At 31.8% G+C, this 21,222-nt stretch overlaps 1 protein-coding gene across 8 annotated transcripts in view; it reads left to right on the forward strand.

Annotated features, from left to right (window-relative positions):
• Positions 1-15,562: 15,562 nt before the first annotated feature.
• LOC130897008 (myosin heavy chain, striated muscle) overlaps positions 15,563-21,222 on the forward strand; it is a 34,261-nt gene continuing 28,601 nt past the window's right edge. For 7 of the 8 annotated variants that reach the window (XM_057805482.1, XM_057805490.1, XM_057805516.1 and 4 more), the window contains exons 1-3: positions 15,652-15,947; positions 18,565-18,678; positions 20,630-20,728. In XM_057805482.1, the coding sequence (XP_057661465.1) occupies positions 18,581-18,678; positions 20,630-20,728 (197 nt within the window). In that variant the 5' untranslated portion in view covers positions 15,652-15,947; positions 18,565-18,580. Of the gene's footprint in view, positions 15,948-18,564; positions 18,679-20,629; positions 20,729-21,222 lie in introns of all 8 variants that reach the window. The other variant, XM_057805498.1, reaches the window with a different exon arrangement.

Below are 21,222 nucleotides of genomic sequence, written 5' to 3' on the forward strand. Positions count from 1 at the left end.
GTGTGTCTTTTATTGGAAATTCCTTAATTTGTCTATGATCCAAAACTTTTTTGTTTCCATGAAACTGAGTAATTGAACAGAAAATATTGAGAGTAGAGTTTCTCAGTTAATAAGAATCAAATTGATGAATCGGAATATTTTATTGGGATGGATTATCAAATTTCTTATACTGAATATTTATTAGCCATACTTGAAGTGTCCTAAGACCGATAGGTTGAGGATATAGATCAGAAAAATACAATAAATTAGGCTTTGAAGATATGATCTAACTCTCATATTCTCAATACATAACATAAACGTAAAACCTTCTTATTATGTATAAAAGGGCACAATGCGACCTCTAAGCTATATTATGCTTTGTGTTTAAATACTGAGAAAACTCTAGTTGTATCCTATAAAGGAGCTTTATCAGCTCTAAAACTCATTAGTGACTTAATACGATCCTCAAATTCGATCTTGGTCTACATATTGACGATGCCCTTCAATGGTCTGTACATGTAGAAAAAATTATCCTCCACTTATTTTGCCATTAAATCTGTGTCTGAACAGCTCAATTCTCGTACTGCTTTAACAACTTACTACTAGTTGTTCGAATCACATCTTCTGTATGGAGATCTTGTAATTTGCACCTCTTCGAATCTTCAAACTATAGAGCTTTTTGGTATATTTATGGCTTGAGTAGTAGAACGCATTGCGAATTCTATTTTAAAAAACACAAAATTCTAACTTTCCTCTTTTTATTTTAGAATCTGTTTGTTTGGTTCGCAAACACTTCCACAACCCATTCATACCCATCCTACTAGAAGGAAGAATTTGGATATCTACTTAACTATACTCATTTCTGATCTGGTGAAAAATTCCATCATCTTCAGCGCCAAAAAATTATTCATTCAGCTACCTTCAGATTTAAAAATGGCAAATACATTTAATTGACAGACATTTAATTGAAGATTGACAAACACATTTTTGCTTGAAAGACCTTTAAATTCTGTGACAGAATTCTAGACTCAATAGACTGGCATAATTCAATTTAGTGTGACATGATATATATATATATATATATATATATATATATATATATATATATATATATATATATATTATTTCTAATGACAATAAAGCTTATCTCTCTCTCTCTCATTTAGAACTACCCTTGTCATGGGATCATCTACAACTTGTCCTCAAACTCCAAAGTTCTAATGAACTGGCTCCAATTGGGTCACATATCCACTCCTACATGTTCCTCGTACAAAGCATATTCTGCTCTGGATTATTATGACAGGCGTATTATAACTAGGCGATTCTCTGGAGTTTCTTCTTCTACCCCGCAGAACCACTCCAAAATTTCTTGTCAAAGCTAGACTCACTAGGCAGCAGTGAGGAAGCTAGTGAGAAAATGTCACTTGGTTAATCTAAAAATTCTTTCACCTCCTTAACAATTCTCCTGTATCTCAGAAAAGTTGGGTACTAGTAAAAAGCTTTTGTTCTTCTCATAGCTTCAGTGATCCAGACACAGGTAAGTCTTTGTAAACAAGGGTTTTATTCCTAATATTCTTATTTTGGTATGCCTGACATGGGAAACTTAATCAAACTGTGAGTATTATAAATAACAACAAATTATTAAAAACAAAATTAGTAATAGAACCTAATATATAAAAATAAATGTTAGAAGGATGCAGATTTCCTTTTCCATTTTATTTTGTTGGCATGTATTTTTATCCAAAAAAAAAACTTTCATTTCAGAATAAACTGGGAATTATTTGGGATAGTTATGGCAATCGTCAACAGTATAGGTCGATGAAATATATTCAAATAGTTTGGAACCTAAAATATAAATAGAAACCATGCAAGTGGATAGTTTATATACAACTTTCATCTATAATTATTTCTAATTCTTTGATCAATATTTATAGAGAAAAAAATTATTGAAAATTCCAAAATTTTGTTGGTAGTTTAAACATTTAAGTAAGGTTGCGTGATGTCATAGGTATAAAATAAACACTAAACATGTGATACAAAGTAAACACGACAGTTATTCTAAAATAAGCGTAATTATTAAACTTTGATTAATCTAAAGCATGGTGTGTAAATCGTGTTTTGTGCCAGGATGTAAAAATATCACGACTAAAACACCTGATTAAGTTTTTTTCATGATGCCAGGAAATTCGAATATTCTACATAAAAAATGGTTTGAAATTGTTGGTAGTTTTGACCTCCGAGGTGGAATTATTTTTGTTACTAGGATCATTTTAATGTAAGTAAGATTCAAATTTAACTTATTTTAATATTTTATAGTAATTAAGTTTATTGTGCTTTTAATTCTTAATATGATTATGTTATAATGTAAGTTCTTAACTTAAACTTAAAAGATTTAATCACCTTGTGCTTATATGTAGCCAATTATTTTATTTGTACGTAACTAATAAATAATAACGGTATTATAACGGCACACGCTACGTTGCCGGCAACGATAACCTCGTAATCATCAAGTAGACAACTGCTCAATGTTTTTATTGAACAAATGAAAACCAATGAGAAGCGTTTTCTCATGTAGTTAAACATTTGAAATTTTTACGATTTTCACTTTTAATTAAATATTTCACTTTCTAGCATTTCATGTCAATAACTTATAAAGTAAACAAAGAAATGTATACTTTTAAAAAATGAAACTTCCTTATTAAAACTAAAAACGGTAGATAGAGAAAAGCTGTAGATATGAAATGCACTTTTTTGTAAAACGTTACACAAGAAAATATTTACTGTCATCAGTATGACAGAGATAAGGAGAATCATCTGTGTTAATGAATAAGTGTCCATCAAAGTGCGTTAAATAAAGGTAATCACCAGCAAGCGCTAAATATTATTTACGACCTGGACAACTTTTTACATTTTACTGTGAGGCAAGCTGTTAAATTTTTTCAATGATGAACTATGACATAAGCTCGATATAATTCAATTCATCTACAATTGCTACAATTCATATCTATACCCTTTGTCCATACCGGCACCATTTTCAAAGATTTTTGAACTGTTATTTATTACAGCTGGACACATTTTCAACTTTTCTCCCTTATGAGATAATTCTCCTCACCTCTACCCCCCTTACCTTGCTTACATTATGTCGAAATATAAAGGTTAGACATGTTTTCTGCATTCTAAGTGTAAATATATAAAACAGCTCGACAGGCCTCATAGGCCCATGGCTTGAAGTCTCTCTATTGCTTTTCTCCAACTTCTTTTGTTCACGGTTGTATTGAGCCTAACTTCTGTAGGTCTTCTACACATGTATCTTGCCATTTTCTACGTGGACGCCCTCTACTTCCTTTGCGACTTCTCCACATGTTGAGGATCTTTCCACTATATACTATATAGCCGATCGCTGGCTGACCATAAAACCTCTTAATCTCCGCATTCTTTTTCATTCATCTTATTCCACTCGTATCCCTCCAAAAATGTTTCTTAACATTCCTCCCTCTCATGCATTTAGCCTGTTTTCATATTTCTTATTCATGACCCAATATTCACCACCATATAACACCGTAGGTTGTATAAATGTCCTGTAAATTCTTAGCTTCGCTAATCTTGAGATATCTTTGGACAGTAATAGGTTGCCTAGATCATCAACTTTTTTATTGCTTCTTTACAATATTCTGTCGATTTATTTTCTTTACTTGTTACCGTCACTCCCAGGGTATTCAAACTCTTGTGCTCTATCGAACCGGAACTTCTTGTTTGGCTCTGTTGTGATTTTAATTGGTAATCATTTAAAAAGTAATTACCCATTTCCATATGTTCTTTAACACGTAGGCCATATCTTTTTGCTTTCTTTTCAAATAGTAAAAACATTTTCTGTAGTTTCTGTTTTGTTCTAGTAATAAGCAATACGTCATCCGCATATGTCAGCACCTGCCTTTTGCTATTGTGAATCATACCTTGGGATCATAATTCACTATTTCTGAGCATCACTTCTAGTAGGAAATTAAATGAAACTTTTCGCCCTGTTTTGAGCCTTTTTTTGTTTGGATTTTTTAAGATAAGTTTCCTTCTATGGGTACTATGTTTTCGGTTTTGTTTAGTATCATTTTCACCAATCGTATTAATTTCTTAGGTATCCCAAATTTTGCTATAGCTTATAACAAGTGTTTTCTTAATATTGAATTATGACTGTTTAAAGTGCTTCGTATTACATCCTCATACTTCTATGCCCTTTCTGATTCTTTCAATATAGGACATATACAGAGTGTTTCTAAACAAAATCCAGGAGGTGATTGCTCGTATGAAATTAAATCACCATTAAAAGATGCTAGAAACTTGAAATTTCTTAATTTTCGTGCACTCGCAAAGGACAAACCACGGACGGGTATTTTTTCAATATTCCTGTTACAGTATAGGGTGAAATTGGCAACCCTTACTTGTTTCATATCAAAACTCTTTTTCAAGAAGTATCTTGAAATCGTTGTGTTACTTAAAAATATTTTTTATGTTAAAATTTTTCTCATAGTTGTAGATTAACTGAAAAATATATGAATTGCGTTTGATTCGTTGTAAAAAAGTTATGAACGATTATATGCGAAGAAGTGCGTTTATGACCACATTTAAAGTCATAAAACTACATGAAATCTCCAGGTGAAATATTTCCCATATATTTTTTCATAAATCCGCCGAAAAAACGAAGATTTTAAAAAAAAATCATCGAAATCGGATGATTTTTCGATTTTCTAGAGCCAAAAAAACGAGGGGACCACGAAAGTATAAAATTACCATATATTTTAATATAAATTTAAAATGTGCCATATATACTTGAATTGAGACTTGAAATTGACACCACAAGAAGAAAAATTTTAGCGTATATGCTATAGTAGATCAATTCGTTTCCATGTAATATTCCAAATTATTGCGAACTAACTATAAAAATATTTTCAGTGTTTTTTTAATGGAACCAAATTCACTTCCTACGCAATTTTTTACACGTCACGTCATCAAATAATGTTTCCTGGAAAACAGATGTAGGTAAGCAGGAATATTTCAATCTTTACTTCGGTTATACAAGTCTGATATATAATTAAAAATTTAATCACCACATAACAGTTTTTCATCGACAATGATTAATTTATATAGTACAAATGAATAGATAAAAGTATTTTATAATATTTATTTTGTTCTAAATTTGTGAAAATTTCTAGGCAACCAGAAATTCGTTACAAAATTATAATTGAATACTAACTAAATGTCGATAAGAAGAAGACATAATTACTTGAGTAAACAATTGACTGTATTAGCATTACTTAATAAAGGCAGAAATATCAGAACCAACAGTAATAATCGAAGGATAGAATAATATACAGAACTCTGCAAGATCATAACGAAGACGATTGGTATTAGGATTACAAAAAATTCATTGAAATGGCTATCGAAAATTAACAATAACAAAAAAACAGAATGATATACATAACTAACCTGGTCATAAAGATATTTAAACTACAATTCATATCATCTTATAGCACAAAAAAGACCAGTGATAGTTTAGCTGATAAAGCTATCCAAGTATCAGATTTTGAATTTACACACACATTATCAACATATTTCATTAAGCTAAAATCCAAAACATTTAAAAATAAAACTAATTTTATGTATCAAGTACCTTGTATTGATTGTAAGGCTGTTTATAACTCAATTATAAAAATTCACAAATTCTTAAAACGAAATCAAAGAAGGGAATTTTTAAAGATACACATAGATACATAGAAACGAAACAGTTGTTATTCCATTTTATAATATACAATACAACCATGAATAATTTGATTGACGATTGCATCTTATTTTTGAGATATGACAACTAATGTAAAAAAATTATTTATTCTGGTTAAAACAGATTTTTATTTTGATATTCATGTTTCCTATCGATTATTATAATTATGCAAATTGTCAATGTCACATCGCTGTTCCGGTAAAACAAAGGTGTAACTGTTAAAATAAAAATTTTGCAACAGAGACAAAAGTTTCCCAACTATTTCTCAAATCATGCAGTAACAATCAACCAATATATGTTTATCAATTAAATTTTTGTTAAAAGCTGTAAATTAGTGTCAGGTTTCAAAAGCCTTATGTAAAAAATACAGTTTAAACCAATTTAGTGTTTTTTGTAATTGCGACATTGAATCGGTAGAACTGCCTGGATATCATAAACTGCAAGTGTTACGACTTCTAAATTTTATATGGAAGCTAAACCTGGCAACGCTGCGACCACGAGGGCCCAGAAGAGAGACAGCAAAACCCAGGGCATTCAAGATACACACCACAAGAGTTGCAGACGTAAAATTCATAAAAATCTGTTTAATGTATAATAATTCAATATCAATATATGAGATGCAAGGATAATATATGTAATTAAAGTTGTGCGTTTACGAAATACAATAGTGTATCATTATTATTATAATAAAAGAAGAAAAGAACAAACACCGACACCTAAACAGCAAGAGATATTTCATCACTTTTTGCTTGTAACACAACCAACTTTTTTCGACTAAGTACTTTTCCTAGATGGAGTTGTTTGTACTTATTTTCAATATCTTCTTTATTTTCTCCCAAAGCATTCTTGTAGGATTCATATAAAACACATTGATTCTTTTTTGGCGCACAACAAACCAATGCTAAATTTTCTACTAAAAATTCGTGAATACATGTCGAAACTTGCAGTTGGATTTTTGGCAGTACTTCTTTCTTTTACATAATTTCTGTAAAGCTCCGATATTGGAAGACCACCATCTATAAATTCTCTGGTAGTGTCGCTGCCTACTTTCAACTCGGGAAATTGAATTATTATAATCCGATAAAGATTTTTTTAAGTCTTCATCCAACATTGCATGTTTCCCATGCTTTGCTCCTGTCTTCTGCAATAAGTCCGATACTAGTTCCTTTGGATTGAATTACCATCCTAACAGTTTTTTCGCCAAAACCAAGGGTATTTATATGAAATATTTCACATACTCGTACTTTTTGATCTTTGACATGAAAATAAAAAGCAGAACTTCGTCTTATTAGTTCTACGATATTTTCAAAACAAACTGTTCTATACACGTTTTGGCTCTGAAATGATGCAAATGCCCAGAATTCATCAAACATTGAGTTCCTTTGCTCGTCGAAGATTTTTATAGAACATCTTCCAGCAGATTTTGTGTAATAACTTTCCCTCCAATTTCTTTTTCTTTATTTTTTGCCCAATTATCCTCGTTCCTTACTCTTTTTTCCTATTTTAGAATTTTCTTGAAGAATACTGTTTTCAAAGGCAGCTTTTTCCTGGTGTTAGATTACCTGGGAATTTTCCGAACTTACCTATGTAGAAGAAGAGGGTGTATAGTTGTCGTTAGACCCCGAAAAAAATCAGAAAAACTCCCAGATTCTCTCCTTTCTTTATAGCATTTATTTACGATACAATTTCTTCTAATTTTAGATTTCAGTGACTCCAGCTCCAGATCCTCATTTCTGTTCTCATAATTGTTGGTAATATTGTTTGAATATCGGACTCCGACAACCTTCTGAGATGTCCCTTGAACAAGTTGAAACACATTTATGTTACCATCATCTTTGTGCTCAATCTCTTGAGTTGCATTTCGTAAACTATAAAGCTGCAAATTTTTTTTGTCCTCTCATTCATTATTGGCTTTTTTTAAATTGCTGTAGTCTGTAATAAAAAAGGTTTTTTCTTTTATTCATATTTAACGTGCTTGGCTACCATAGCCACTTACACAGGTGCGATTACAGTTATAATAGTATATACACACAACATATAATTGTTCTATATTATATTGTAAGGATTCACATCCCTTAGAAATTGAAGCACGAAAGAGATTTGATTCAGGATGTCTTTGGAATTGGTCTTGAATTGGAATTGCAATCTTTGGGGGGCATATATGTGGCATTCAGTTTTATCGTCAAATTGGAACTACAGCTGGTGCAAATGGGTGGTATAAGACGTTAGATAACCATGGGTGAATCTTGAGTATCCGATTCTTATCCTTCTTACAATGGCTAAGTCTCATCTGGAGAGGCCTGTGAAGTTACTTGGTTGAGTTTAATGTATAGAGTGTGAGGTAATGTTCAAGTTTTACTGCCACGTTATTCCGGTTTTTCTTTTAGAGTGAGGTTTAAAATCCTTATGGATAGTTATATTGTCGGTGATGGTATGAGTTAAAGCACTTTTTGCTTGTTGGTCTGCTAATTCGTTACCTATGATTCCAATGTGGGAAGGTAGCCATATGATAGTAACTGTTATTTTTAGTGATGTGAGAGATTGGTTGGAGTCATGTATAGATTGGACAATTGGGTTGTTTAAATACGCGTAATGATAACAGAATACCCCAATATTAAAATATTTTTATTTGCGTTACTTTTGGGAAAAATAGTTAACTTAGGCCGGGTCTCTTTACTCCCTGATAAAGTCCCTACTAACTATTATTTACCAAATAACCAAAAATTCAGTGTCTTCACTTTCTAATAAACTAAACCTCCGAGTAAATCGAGTTATTTCCGAATAAGTTATTAGGCGGTCACAAGTGTCAATCAAAGAGTTTAGTAGAAACCTAACCTAAAATATTATACATCAAAAGTGATTTATTAATTTATTATACTTTGATTTGTTCATTTTTGGAAATATTCATACAAATAATTAAATATTTAATATGAATACTTTCAAGATTTAGTAGATTTGTTTGAATTAATTGAGGAAATACAGGAAATTTCAGAATAAGCTTATTCCCTTCGTCATAAAATTGATCATTACAATTTTTTGTTTGATGATGAAACTTTTTGACCGTTTTCTTTTTCCTTTCCTATCAATTATTTTCAATAAAAAATATAATTTTCAGACCAACACATATTTCTCCAACTAGCGACTACTTCAACATAACCTTAACAAAACACGTGCAAATATAATTACGCACAGATAGTTGTCACAAACAAAACATAGGAAACCGTCAATAGAAGAACGTTTTTTCGCTTATTTCTTTCCTTATTCAATACATGGACAATTGCTATATAGGCATCTTTAATAGGGTTACCAACACTACACTATCTGTTGAGTACATAATAAAGTGACAAATACTTATTGGTTAGTTCGGATTTAAACCAACTAAGGTGAAGAAACGGTAAACATTTATTCGACAATTCAAAGTTCCTAATAAAGATATGTGGCTAATAATTATTTGGCACTTTATTAGAACGGCCCATAAACGAGACAGGAAAAGGAACTTTTAAATAAAATTTGCAACCAATATTGATGCAAAATACACTTACGTTAAAACAAAAACCCAAAATTCTGACAAATTTTGACACAAAATACATTTAAGGAACTAAAACCTATCAAAGTTGAAGATATACTGGTATAATGTATACTTAAGTTGTTTTTTAACTAAATATATACCCTTACAACTTAACAGAAACCCATGCAAACTAACATCTTGCATGCATCTTTGTTGCAGCCTGAAGATACACACGTTAGAGAATTCAGAATAGAACTAATGTTTGTGTCGGTATTCCACCAATTTTTGCTTCACGTCACAAATGTCATCTAGCGTTTAACTTTCGAGATACATATACGTCGTTGCTCGACGACGAGAATATGTGTTTTTAAGTATTTTTCTGCAATAAAGTTAAATTTGAAAAAAAATTACATTTATATCCTTGTTTTCCCGGAACGGGGTTATCATGTTTTGATAAAAATAGAAATAGGTCATAACATTAATATTTTTAACTGTTTTAAAAACTAATTTTCAATCAGAACTAAAGTAAATTCAAGACGATTTATCAACAAAAATAAATTTTTAGCTTCAAACAATCAAATTCAAATTAATTAGTATAACATTAGGAGTATGTTAAAGTTAATATAATTATCATTTTGAGCGACCTGTCTGTCACGCAATTATTTTACTTGTGGAGATTATTACCTGTCCTACCTATTCCCACTTGCTTTATTGTGAAAACAAGAAATGATGAATACTAAACACGCACGATGTCGGAAATTCTTTTAATATAAAGGTCACAAATAACAAGTGAAACATACATATCGATATAAAGTCTTGTAATCAAGATAGAAATTGAGCATTGAATATATTGGTGTTGTACTGAATACACTGTTTATACCACCACTACACCAACACTTACATTTACACTGTTTGACGCGCGTTTCGATAATCAAGTTGCCGTCTTCAGAGACTGAAGGTTAGTTCACCTAAACCTTCAGTCTCTGAAGACGACAACTTGGTTATAGAAACGCGATTCAGACAGGATAATTGTGAGGGTTGGTGTAATGGTTGTGTAAAAAGTGTGTTCAGTATAAATATCGCCAACGGTTCCAGAAATTCCAACTTATATTGGTGCTGACGAAACATCGACGCATAAAAAGATCATGTCATTTTCGTTAACATTAAAAAATTTCATGTGTTTCGAAAAGGTGATCCCGTCTCCAGGATAGATACAAAACTGAAAAATTACACATTTTTTACGATTTTGCCGCAACTACTGGCAACATTGTTTTGATATTTTATACGTTTTGGAAGCTGATACATCCAATGAATTCGTTTTTATGTCTGACTCTCATAGAGGACGCTAGGTACACGGTTTCTACCAAATAGTATTGAACATAACTTTTTCAGTGTTAGATTTACTGATCAAAAATTTCAGGTGAACTTAAACATCATTTAATTTTACACCAAAAAGGTACTCTTGATAAAATTCGAAACCGTGTACCGTTTTCGAAATATTTTAATTTAAAAATTATGGAGTAATAACCAATGTTGGTATAAAATATTGATAGAATTATTAATTATTATCAATTAGTAAGCATTATGTGAATTGAAAATTTTTTGTCACATAAATGAGATCCCATCGATAAAACGGATACATTTCAAAAAAATGGGACTGAAGGCTTTCGTTTCTTGTAACGTTTCACAAAAATCCAGCCTAGAGACGGGATCACTTTTTTTTGAAACTCCCTCTGTATAAAGCAGTTTTAATGGGAATTTAGAATCGATATATTATCTACATATCTATACTAGGTTAGGTTAGGTTAGGTTAGATTAGATTGGTCGTGGGTCACTAAGAGACCTGAGACTTAGTTAACTAGCTAACTGCTCTCCTATATTTTCCTCTTTTATACCTTATTTCCAAGCATCTCCAACTCAGTATAAAGCACACTAAATACTGCCAGATTTATTGTTTTCCATGTGACATGAGATACGAGTTTGGAAGATAAGGATTAAGGCTCTAAGAAAAACAGTTCGCAATTATTTCCTAAACTTGGTGGCTAAAGCTATAAATTGGAGCATAATTTGGTGCTGAAATATATGTGTGATTTTAAAGAATCGAAATATAATCTCGTACAATTAAGATTCGTATTTTTTTATGTACTTAATACCTATTACAAAAATTCGAATCTTCAGATTCCAGGCAATCAAAAATTTAACAATGGCATTAGCAATGAAACGGTTGTATTATATGTGGAAAATAGTTATGCTAAGCTAAGTACATGTCGATATTTGAAAAAATATTTTAACAGTTTCTTTCCGAATGACATCATATCTTTGGTGAAATGCACTGATCCAGTTAAATATAGAATTCCAAAGACAGAGTCCACCTGCCGTGGCGTGTTAAATAAGCATGTTAATCAACTGTGACTAGGAAGAAATATAACCAGGAAAAGTTTAAGCAACTAATAATTCTTAAATAAATATAGCAACATCGCTTTTTCTTACAATAATAGTTGAAAAAAGATATTTCTGATTTTTTTCTATCTGAATAAATAACACATTTTTTGATGAAGGATCTTTACTCATCTCATTGTGCTTTGTCAGGTACCCATGAAGTTGGCAATCCCAATGGCGAGCTGAACCCTATTTTCAATTATTCTTAAACAATTGTTCGATGCTTTACTTTCTTTTACGCCTTTGCGACCCTCTATTTAGCCTTTCATTATAAGTTAAACAATCCGATAACGAGTTCTTCCGAACACATTATCAAGTTATGACAGTTTTCGACATTTTCGACATCAAAAGTTCACGAACTACATTTTCCCTGTTCAAGATTGCTTCATTCCCTTGCATAGTCACTCTTCATCTACGTAACTACATTTCAAACACGGTTGATTAAGGTGAACCTAAGTGTCCAGACTCCGTACACACCAAATATAACATTCAACCATTCTTTGTCTCATTTTCCATTTTAGACTATCGTGATCTCATATTCTGGAAAGCTGCATTCAATCGTGCATCAAATTTCCTTATCCGGATCCAGTTGCTCGGTGATGTAGCATCATATGTATTTAAAATCGGAGGCCCTCTCAACGTTCTATCCATTTATCTGTGGTGACGCGGTAAAGTATGGCTGGAGACTATAAACTTTATCTTAGCAACATTAATATCCTGTCCCACTTTATTAACAGAATTTATGATATCTTGAAGACCCAGATATAATCGCAAAAAAATAGCAATATCGTCAGCACAGCGAATGGTGTTAACTAGCTCATCGTTGCTTTTGACCCCGAATTCTTTTTTATATAAAGATATAAACCTTTTTTAAAGACTGTCTAAATTAAAATTGAACAACAGTGAGGACAGGACATATTCTTTTTGAACGCTTCGTTGGATTTGACGTTCATCATATAACAAAAATACTAGTTCGTTAATTTGCTTATTTGATGAAATTAAATAATAATAAATGATAATATTTCCCGGTAACTCTGCGATGCCAGATAATGATTCGTTATCACTATTAGTCATATTCGGAAGAATCGAAGTCATCACTATCATATCAAGTCATTGTTGATTATTTATAATCAGTTCATCAAACATTCTTTCTATCATAGTCTTCCTCTCCATGAATTTCCTTTCAAACTGTTTCGCTTTCTCAAAATGTGATTTGCACTCCTCCATCGAAACTTCTTGAAAGAACATTCTTCGCGTGCTGGACCCGTTATCGATCATTATCTCCAATCATTGCTTCATTTAATGCAGCTCGGAATAGACGAGTTCTAAATTTCCTGAACCATTGACGAAAATATTTTAACCACGATGTTGTGCGCCAACCTATTCTTCACCTAATCATTATTTTTCCTTACATTACCAAGTAAAGATCATACTTTAGACGGTTCCGATTCATGTGACTAAAATATGTCGTCTATTTATAGTGTTCAAGTTTTGTTCTTGCACTTATGAACCTTCAAATTACAGCGATAAACCTACATCTCAAACGCCTCCAAACGTTTGAGCAGATTTTCTGAGAGCATCCATACTTTTGCACAAAAAAAAACATTTAATCGTGACATCAGCAAACAGATCAAGGATGCAAAGTATTTTATGAATACGCTCGCGCTTTGGCTATCCTTGCTCGTATCTCTACGCTAGGATCCTATTTATTGTTTACTATGTTTCCCAGGGACGTTAATATTTCTACGTGGTCTATTTGTACGTTATTAATCGTTTTACCTTTACCTTCAGTCTCTGAAGACGATAACTTGGTTATCGAAACGCGCGTCAGACAGTGTAACTGTGAGTCTGTGAGTGTTGGTCTTGTAGTGGTGTAAACAGTGTGTTCAATATGAATATCGCCAACGGTTCCAGAAATTCCAACTTAGTTAAAAATGTTTATACCATGAAATGTTAATAGGTAAAAGTTACAACTTTCACAACTGAAACAAATGGATGATATTTCTTGAATGAAATATTTCTGGCTCACATCTGTTTGTTTCATAGTTACACACATTATTAACTTTTCTCGAAGGAACTGTGATGACGTTAACAAATAAAAAAATGCGTAGGAATTGAATAAATTTAAAACCATCGATTCATTCGCTTTTTTGCGCTTTCTAAAATAGAATAATAGAATAAATCCCAATGTTTAGTATTCTGGTATAATTTGGTTTTTATTATTGTTGATGTTAGAATAATAAAATGGGCTATTGAAATAGCTAGAAAGCGGATTTACTTGACGATATTTGATGGTCCATAGAAATGTAGAAAAATTAATTGATATGCTTAAATTTTTCTTTTTGTGGTTCAAGGTGTCAAGTGCATCGATCATAATTTATTTCTAATTTATGTTGGTGTCGAATGTTCACTTTGTTTATTGAATAATGATACAAAAAAAAACATTAATATTCGAAGTATAGCTCATGGTATACTATTGTTTTAACCCAACGTTAAGCAAGCTCTTTAAGTTAAGACCTTGGAAAAACCATTCTTTGGGTTTATATGCACAAAATTGTCGCGTTGCACTGCATTTTCAACAGCTTCTTTGCATTCAAATATTTTCTATTCTGAATAAAATAGTAATCTGACGATATAAGATCCAGACTTAATGCTGGATATGGTACCATCAAGCTCATCGATCTATTCAAGGTAACTTTTGCAGCATCTGGTTTAGTATTGTCTTGTAAGATATCGGTTACATAAACCTGGATATTTATCCTCGGCATTGATATTTCGACCATTTCAAATGATTTCGAAGTACACTAAACCTTCATAATTGCACCAGACCTACAAGACTTTCCGCTCGAATCGACCTCTCTATGCGACGGGTTCTGCTAATTGTCCTTTGTGCAACCACTAATTTGTCTAATAAAACGATTATCTTCCGACAGGACATGGAGCTGTTTACACACATCTACTCGGCATTTCGCTTGAATCTCGGTTAATTCTTTTCGCACTATTCGACAACTTTTAAATGATTTGTAATGGCAATGTACGGTATCTTTAGAAGTTCTAACGAAGTCCTATGTGTTCTAGGTTGGTTCTCTACTGCTTACCTTATGACCTCATAATCCCACGCAAGTGGACAATCTGAGCGTGAACGATCTTCAAGCGTAAAATCTCCACCATTACCAAGATTGAACCAACGCTGTGCCGTAAACTTATTAACTATGTCTTCCTTTTCAATCCCACATATTTTTCTTGATCTCACGGCTGCTTCAAATTTTTGTTATCAATAATGTTTTAACAATATACAAATTTAATATTCATAGCACTCTATACCATTTATTATAAAATCGTTAATGAACAAAAAAATGATTAAAAGTATGTGATGCAATTTTGCTCGTTATAGAATTGAAACTAGTGTAAGAATTTTCACACATTCCTAAATGAGACGTAAATTTTGATCAAATATTCATGTATGCTTTTTTTTCTCTGTTTGTAGGTATCAATTGCAAGAGGAATTCATTTCGACTGATCATATAATTTACTTTTTATTTATGTCAAAATATATAAATATGTAGTAATACTTTTTATTGCAAGAATTAGAAATGGTATAGAATTAAAAAAAGGCAACGGGGAAGATTATCTGATACAATAATAAATTTGTAACCTTCATATTTTTACGTGTATCTTGCAAGCTTTCAGTTAAGTTTTCAAATAACCTTTTTTCCGGTTTTTTGTTTGGGGAGTTATTTTTTACATTTTTCCCGGTATCATTAGTTGTCCCTGACTTACTTTCCACATCTGTGCGCCATCTTTTCTGTAGCGGATCTACTGATAATATAAAATATATAAACAGCCTGCATAATAATTTCAAAGATAGATGCGAGATGTGTTTGTTCTGAAAAAAACGAGGATTTAGAAAGAGTTGGACTCTAGCCAAAATTTAGATAAGCGTTCAGCTACAACTTTGTGACTACCCAGCAAGAAATCAGGCAGGCAAATATGACGTCGTGCTCTGTGTATTAGCCTGACGACGGCGGTTTTCCTCGGTTTAAAACTGTGTATCCACGCCGCTTGTATGTGTTCGTAGTTTTTTCAGAAAAATTAAATTTCCTCAATGTTCTAAATTTAATCTACATCATTGTTATGTAATGTTTAAATTACACATGTTATGTTTCGAAAGATTACCTGTTAGGAATTTGTCTGAAGACTGTTGTTAGAGTGTGTTTGAAGTGTTTTTTTATTAACCTACAAGATAAAACTGTAAGTGAGGTTTTATATTTACCTATACAGTTTGTTAATTTTTCAGTTTTAACTGTCGTTATTCGAATGCGTTAATAAGCTGGGTCTATATATAGATAGCAGGAATCCGTAGCTATTGCACTTGAAAATTTCTTTTTATTTCATTTTATAATACCCTGACCCACAAACCGACAAAACTATTATCTTTGATCACTATAACTTAGTCACTAAACTTTGTTTCATAATTAAATATGAATTTTTAGAAAAGTAAAGATCATTGCTTTCAATTTTGAATAAATCAAATAATATTAAGTTTGAATTTCCGTCGTAAACTTCATTACAAAATTTAGTGTACAGCTAAATGACTATTGAATGTCTAAAAGCCATATATATTCCAAAAACGTAAAATGCAAAGTGAGTATGTTTTTAGATGTTATCAAAAACTATTTCTGTCATACATGAATGTAATATTAAATCTGTGTATATTTGTATTTAAAAATATACATCCATAGATCAAAGCATTTAAAAACATATTTTCAAAAAATGTTTTGTCTTTCATCAACTAAAAGTGAATGGTAATTTAAGTTAGATATTCATGGCAATGGCTTTCGATAATATGGTGTGTTAATATCCAAAATAAATGACCACACAGATTATTTATTTGATTGATTGTAAAAATAATAAAATATTTCAGAAGAAATGAGAAAAATTGAGGTAAACAAACTAAATGAAGCTTGACGAGTTCCTTGTGGCTATAAACGCCAGTAGTGTCATCTATATCACAAAATAGACGGGGAGGTCGATAAACATCCCCCGAATCTAAGCTGAACGAAAACGTGGCGACGTATGAATGGCAGCAGGGTGATTGCTGTCTCGAACGATTCCCTTGGAACACCTGACCTTACTCCGGCATGCGGGGTTCTGCTGTAATAGACCAAACTTTCCCTAGCTACTCGTGGGATTAACCATGGAGACAGATAAAAATAAGAGAAACAGAAAAAAACAGTGGGAACACACCCCCTCTTCTACGAATAAAAACTTGCGGGAATCTGGACAACCAGGAGGCAGAGATGACCCACTGATGCGTGAACTGAGCGTGGTGGTCTGCCACAGCAATGGGCTTACAACAGAGGAAGCTAGAGCCAAAGCATTGGAACATAGATTCATACAGGGGTTGAGACAGGCAAAGACTTCTGGGAAACTATAACCAGAGTAGATCTGCTGAATGTATCAGCCTAAGTAAAAACAACCTACTAATACCAATAGAAGTTCTATCGTGGCACTGTCGCCTCAACAAACACTTGAAGACGCTAGATGTAGTAGATAATGCGGCGTGCAGATTTTGTTGCACAGAGGACGAAACCTCTAACCACAAGCTCTCGAAGTTTGAAACACTACACCTGGGAGCGCTTGAAATAGAAGACGAAGATCTCTGGCAATTACAGCTATCCCAAATTCTAGACTTTTTAAAAGGAGTAGGGTTTATGGATCAGCTGTAAAAACTGGGTTCTCCAGTATCGCAGCAAGATAATTCCTTTGAACAGTCTCGGTAACTCAAATTCTCTACCCAAATCTCATTGTGTTGTCAACGTTCCACTTAATTTTTTTAATATAACCTTACATTAAAATGGTCATTGCATTTCTCTAATCATTTTTTTTCTCTATTTGTACAGATTCTCTTTTTTATTAGATTATGGTTTAAGGTTTTCACTATTTTTTTGTAATTAGCAAAATCCATTATATTTTTGGAATTCGTTATAATACAGAACAGATGTTTACTGCTATTTATGTTAGATACTCTTTGTATTATCGTCGTAATTCTATTCAACTTTAAATTAAACTGGAATCCCTTGGATTCAAAATTAATGTATAAATTCATTTGTTGAAAGCTTTTTTCTCTGGTTTGGTTGCTTCATACACTAATTAAATTCAATTCAAATATATTTGTATATGAGGTGTGTGTAAATTATAAAAAAGAAAAACGTCAATTGAATAAGGAATAATGTCTTAATCCGTATGATTTTAATAATAATGTATACAGCCTAATTGTAGAGTCAATTTATTTATGTAGATTATCTGAGTTCCTTTTCATATACACGTAGTCTGCGTTGTATTTTAGTACGCTAAAAATATATTAGAAAACCATCTATTAGTAGTTACTTTGTGCTAGATATGTATTTAGATAACTATTTATGTTCCCTTTTTATTCATCTAACTTTATGCAGCGTCTCTATCGAAATTAACCACAATTACTTTAAAATTCATTGAAACATTGTTTCTAATTACGACTACGATTAGTTTTTTATTTAAAAATATGTTCATAAAAGCAGCAAAAATACTAAAACCATAAATATTCAAACCTAGACCATTTTGAAGGTACTGAATATCATTTATCTAAATCAACATTACTCTTATCACTAATTCATTTAAAAAATTTAATATCCAGTGCATAAGAGGTTTGGGTATCTCTAATTTCTATCACCTCTAGTTTGACCATCAGCTGGTGGTCTAATTAATTCTAGGAAGCCGTAGTAGCCAAAAGTGCAATATTTTCTGTCATAAGTCATATTATTAAATTCGTTCCGCTAGTCTGAGTTATCATAACAGTTAGAATTAAAGAACGATCATTTTGTTTCAGATTTCCATAAAAGAAAATGCACCATTTGTATCCTTTAGCAAAAGGTGACCCCCTTTGTCCACTGGGCTTCCACCCTCAAGTCAGATGGCCAACTAGATGTAAAAGATGTTTTAGGTAAGATTATTTATCATGTTGAAAACTCTTGCAATTAACTTTTACCAGTATCCTACCAGTGTTTAAAATTATTTTTGACGTTTCCTCGTAAATATTTTGGTGTTTGTCACAACTTTCATATATTGTTTGCTTATTGCCAAAATTTAAATTTCAATATATGGAAAAAAGCCAATTATTCTCCTTTTTGTTTTTGTATTTGTATTCTTTGTTGTTTTAGAATTTGAACTGATGAAATATTAAAGTATTATGTCCTTTCTACTTTATTCTCAATTTCATATAATTATACTAAATTAATTTTATAACTGTTGAAAGAGTCCTTATACATAGTAAGGATAAGTCCTTCACATGATATATTTAAGAGATGTTTAAAGAGAAAGATGTTTAAGAGAGAAACAGTTTTTAATTTTTCCATTGCCGTTTAATGAAATTATTAATCATTGAGCGTTTTTGAGAAATAGGATAACGTGAAAAATCTGAATAATTGTAGAACCCAGTTGTTTCTACACCCGTATATGTAATACTCCTATGTGGACAGTTGGTATGAGTAAAAACGTCCCTACGCTACGGTGCCGACAATATTCATGATCTCTCTCGTTCGAGACACTTTATCTATACTACGCATGCTTGAGAATGCGCAGTACCGAGCTGGAACCTCGGAGGATAGAGAAATTATTGTCATTCTGTCTTCCTTAGTCGTCCATTTAAAGAAACTCTCCATATAGAAGAATTACAAAATGTCCATACCATACTCACTCTTTTTGTGTTATTGTTAAGGCATCAAGAAATTAATATTTATTTTTTATCGATATTTTATTTATCTCAAATGTGGATGGAAGTATTTTATGATCATAATTAAAAATTTTCAATTTCATGTGTGTACAACATTCACATAGGGGAAAAATGATATAATAAGATATTGTACTTTCACATTCTTATGGTAGGAGATCTATTCATCTATATATCAGAGTTGTTAATGTCAGGTCATAAACTATGCTAAAAACGACAAGACCCTTTTTAAGAATGAAACAACTAAAGGCCAATTTTACAACCTAGGGTAAAGCTGGAGATTAAGCTAACGTTTAAACTGTGGTTTCAATTCTAGTTTAAGCCAAGAATAAACAAGATCGCTCAGTTTTACAGGTCACAGTTAAAAAAACATTTTTCTGCCAGTTGTCACGAATATAACCAAATTTTTTGCTTTTGATTATCCTTGTGAAGAAACAGTCGAATCCAAAAAAAGGGGTACGGTAACTTGCAGAAAAAATTTTGGGATGAGCTGGCAAAGGATTTAATGATGAAAATAACAAAAGCGGTAATGTTTTCGATAGAACCACAACAAATTTAAAGAATGTAGGATAATTTAAAGATTCGCTTTAGAACGTTTTCTAGTTGTGTCGAAAATGTTGATAATTTCTTCATTATAATCGTCGAGTTCATCACATATAACTTGCAAATCTTCAATCATTATACCAAAACCCTTCATAATATTGTGAAAATGTAACCAATTTGAAACCGACGGTTGAGGTTTAAACTGTAGATAAAATTGGACCTAAATGCTATGAATTTAAGTTTCTTCCATTCATTCAGCCATTTTCCATTCTTTCCAAAATCTACAGCTTTTAACTACTATTTTCGTCTGTTTCCATTTACTTTATCGTTATTTCTGTCTTATGGTCTTGGTTCGCTTTGTTTCCTATGATTCATGAACTTGAAATGGCACATGACACATGAAATTACATTCAACTCATGTTAAATATCTTCTTTTTCAGCTTATTTATCTTTACTCTCTCACTATTTATCCTCTCCCTCAATTTTTCAATCATTAAGTGCTAGAATTTCAAAATTTTCTCCATATACCGGGATGTTTTTGTATTTTTTCACTATCTCCCATCTTCGTTTTCTTGTTCCCTTTCGGAATAAAATTAACTGTAGATTATTTCTTTGATTTCAGGGATTACAAAGAACATGGGGGAAAGAAAAGAGAGAGCGATTCAAATTTATACAAGGATGCATCCACTGTTTCCACACCCAGTTTATCATGGAGTACTAGGTATGTAACCATCTACTACAAAAAAAAACATTCAAGAAGACAGTAATTGAAGCATAATTTTTCAAAAGATGCGAATAGCATATTACGTGAAAATATTGGAATTTAAACATTGAAATTCAAATAATAATTAACGTTTATACGTTTGATTTTTGTAGCAATGTATAATTACTTTTAATAATTATATGTAGTCATATCTGATCCGATTTAGTCCGCGTGGACTGACTGTTAGATGTTTACCGAATTTTATACGGGGAGTAAACATTATTTTTCATCTCTTAATTTGGTATGAATGCCGTGCGTATTTGTGAAATATTGATTGTTCCTCGCAGAACTGTCTTAATATCGATATATCAAACTATCGCTATTTTTTCAAAAATTAATCGATAAATATCGTCGATATTTTTTTATCTTGAAATATCGATATTCGATATTAATTTTTGAGTATCGAATTCGATATTTTTTTAAGAAAACTTTATTTTATTTTACTATATACT

The sequence above is a fragment of the Diorhabda carinulata genome, chromosome 1 (assembly GCF_026250575.1).
Source record: "Diorhabda carinulata isolate Delta chromosome 1, icDioCari1.1, whole genome shotgun sequence".
Lineage (NCBI taxonomy): Eukaryota > Metazoa > Arthropoda > Insecta > Coleoptera > Chrysomelidae > Diorhabda > Diorhabda carinulata.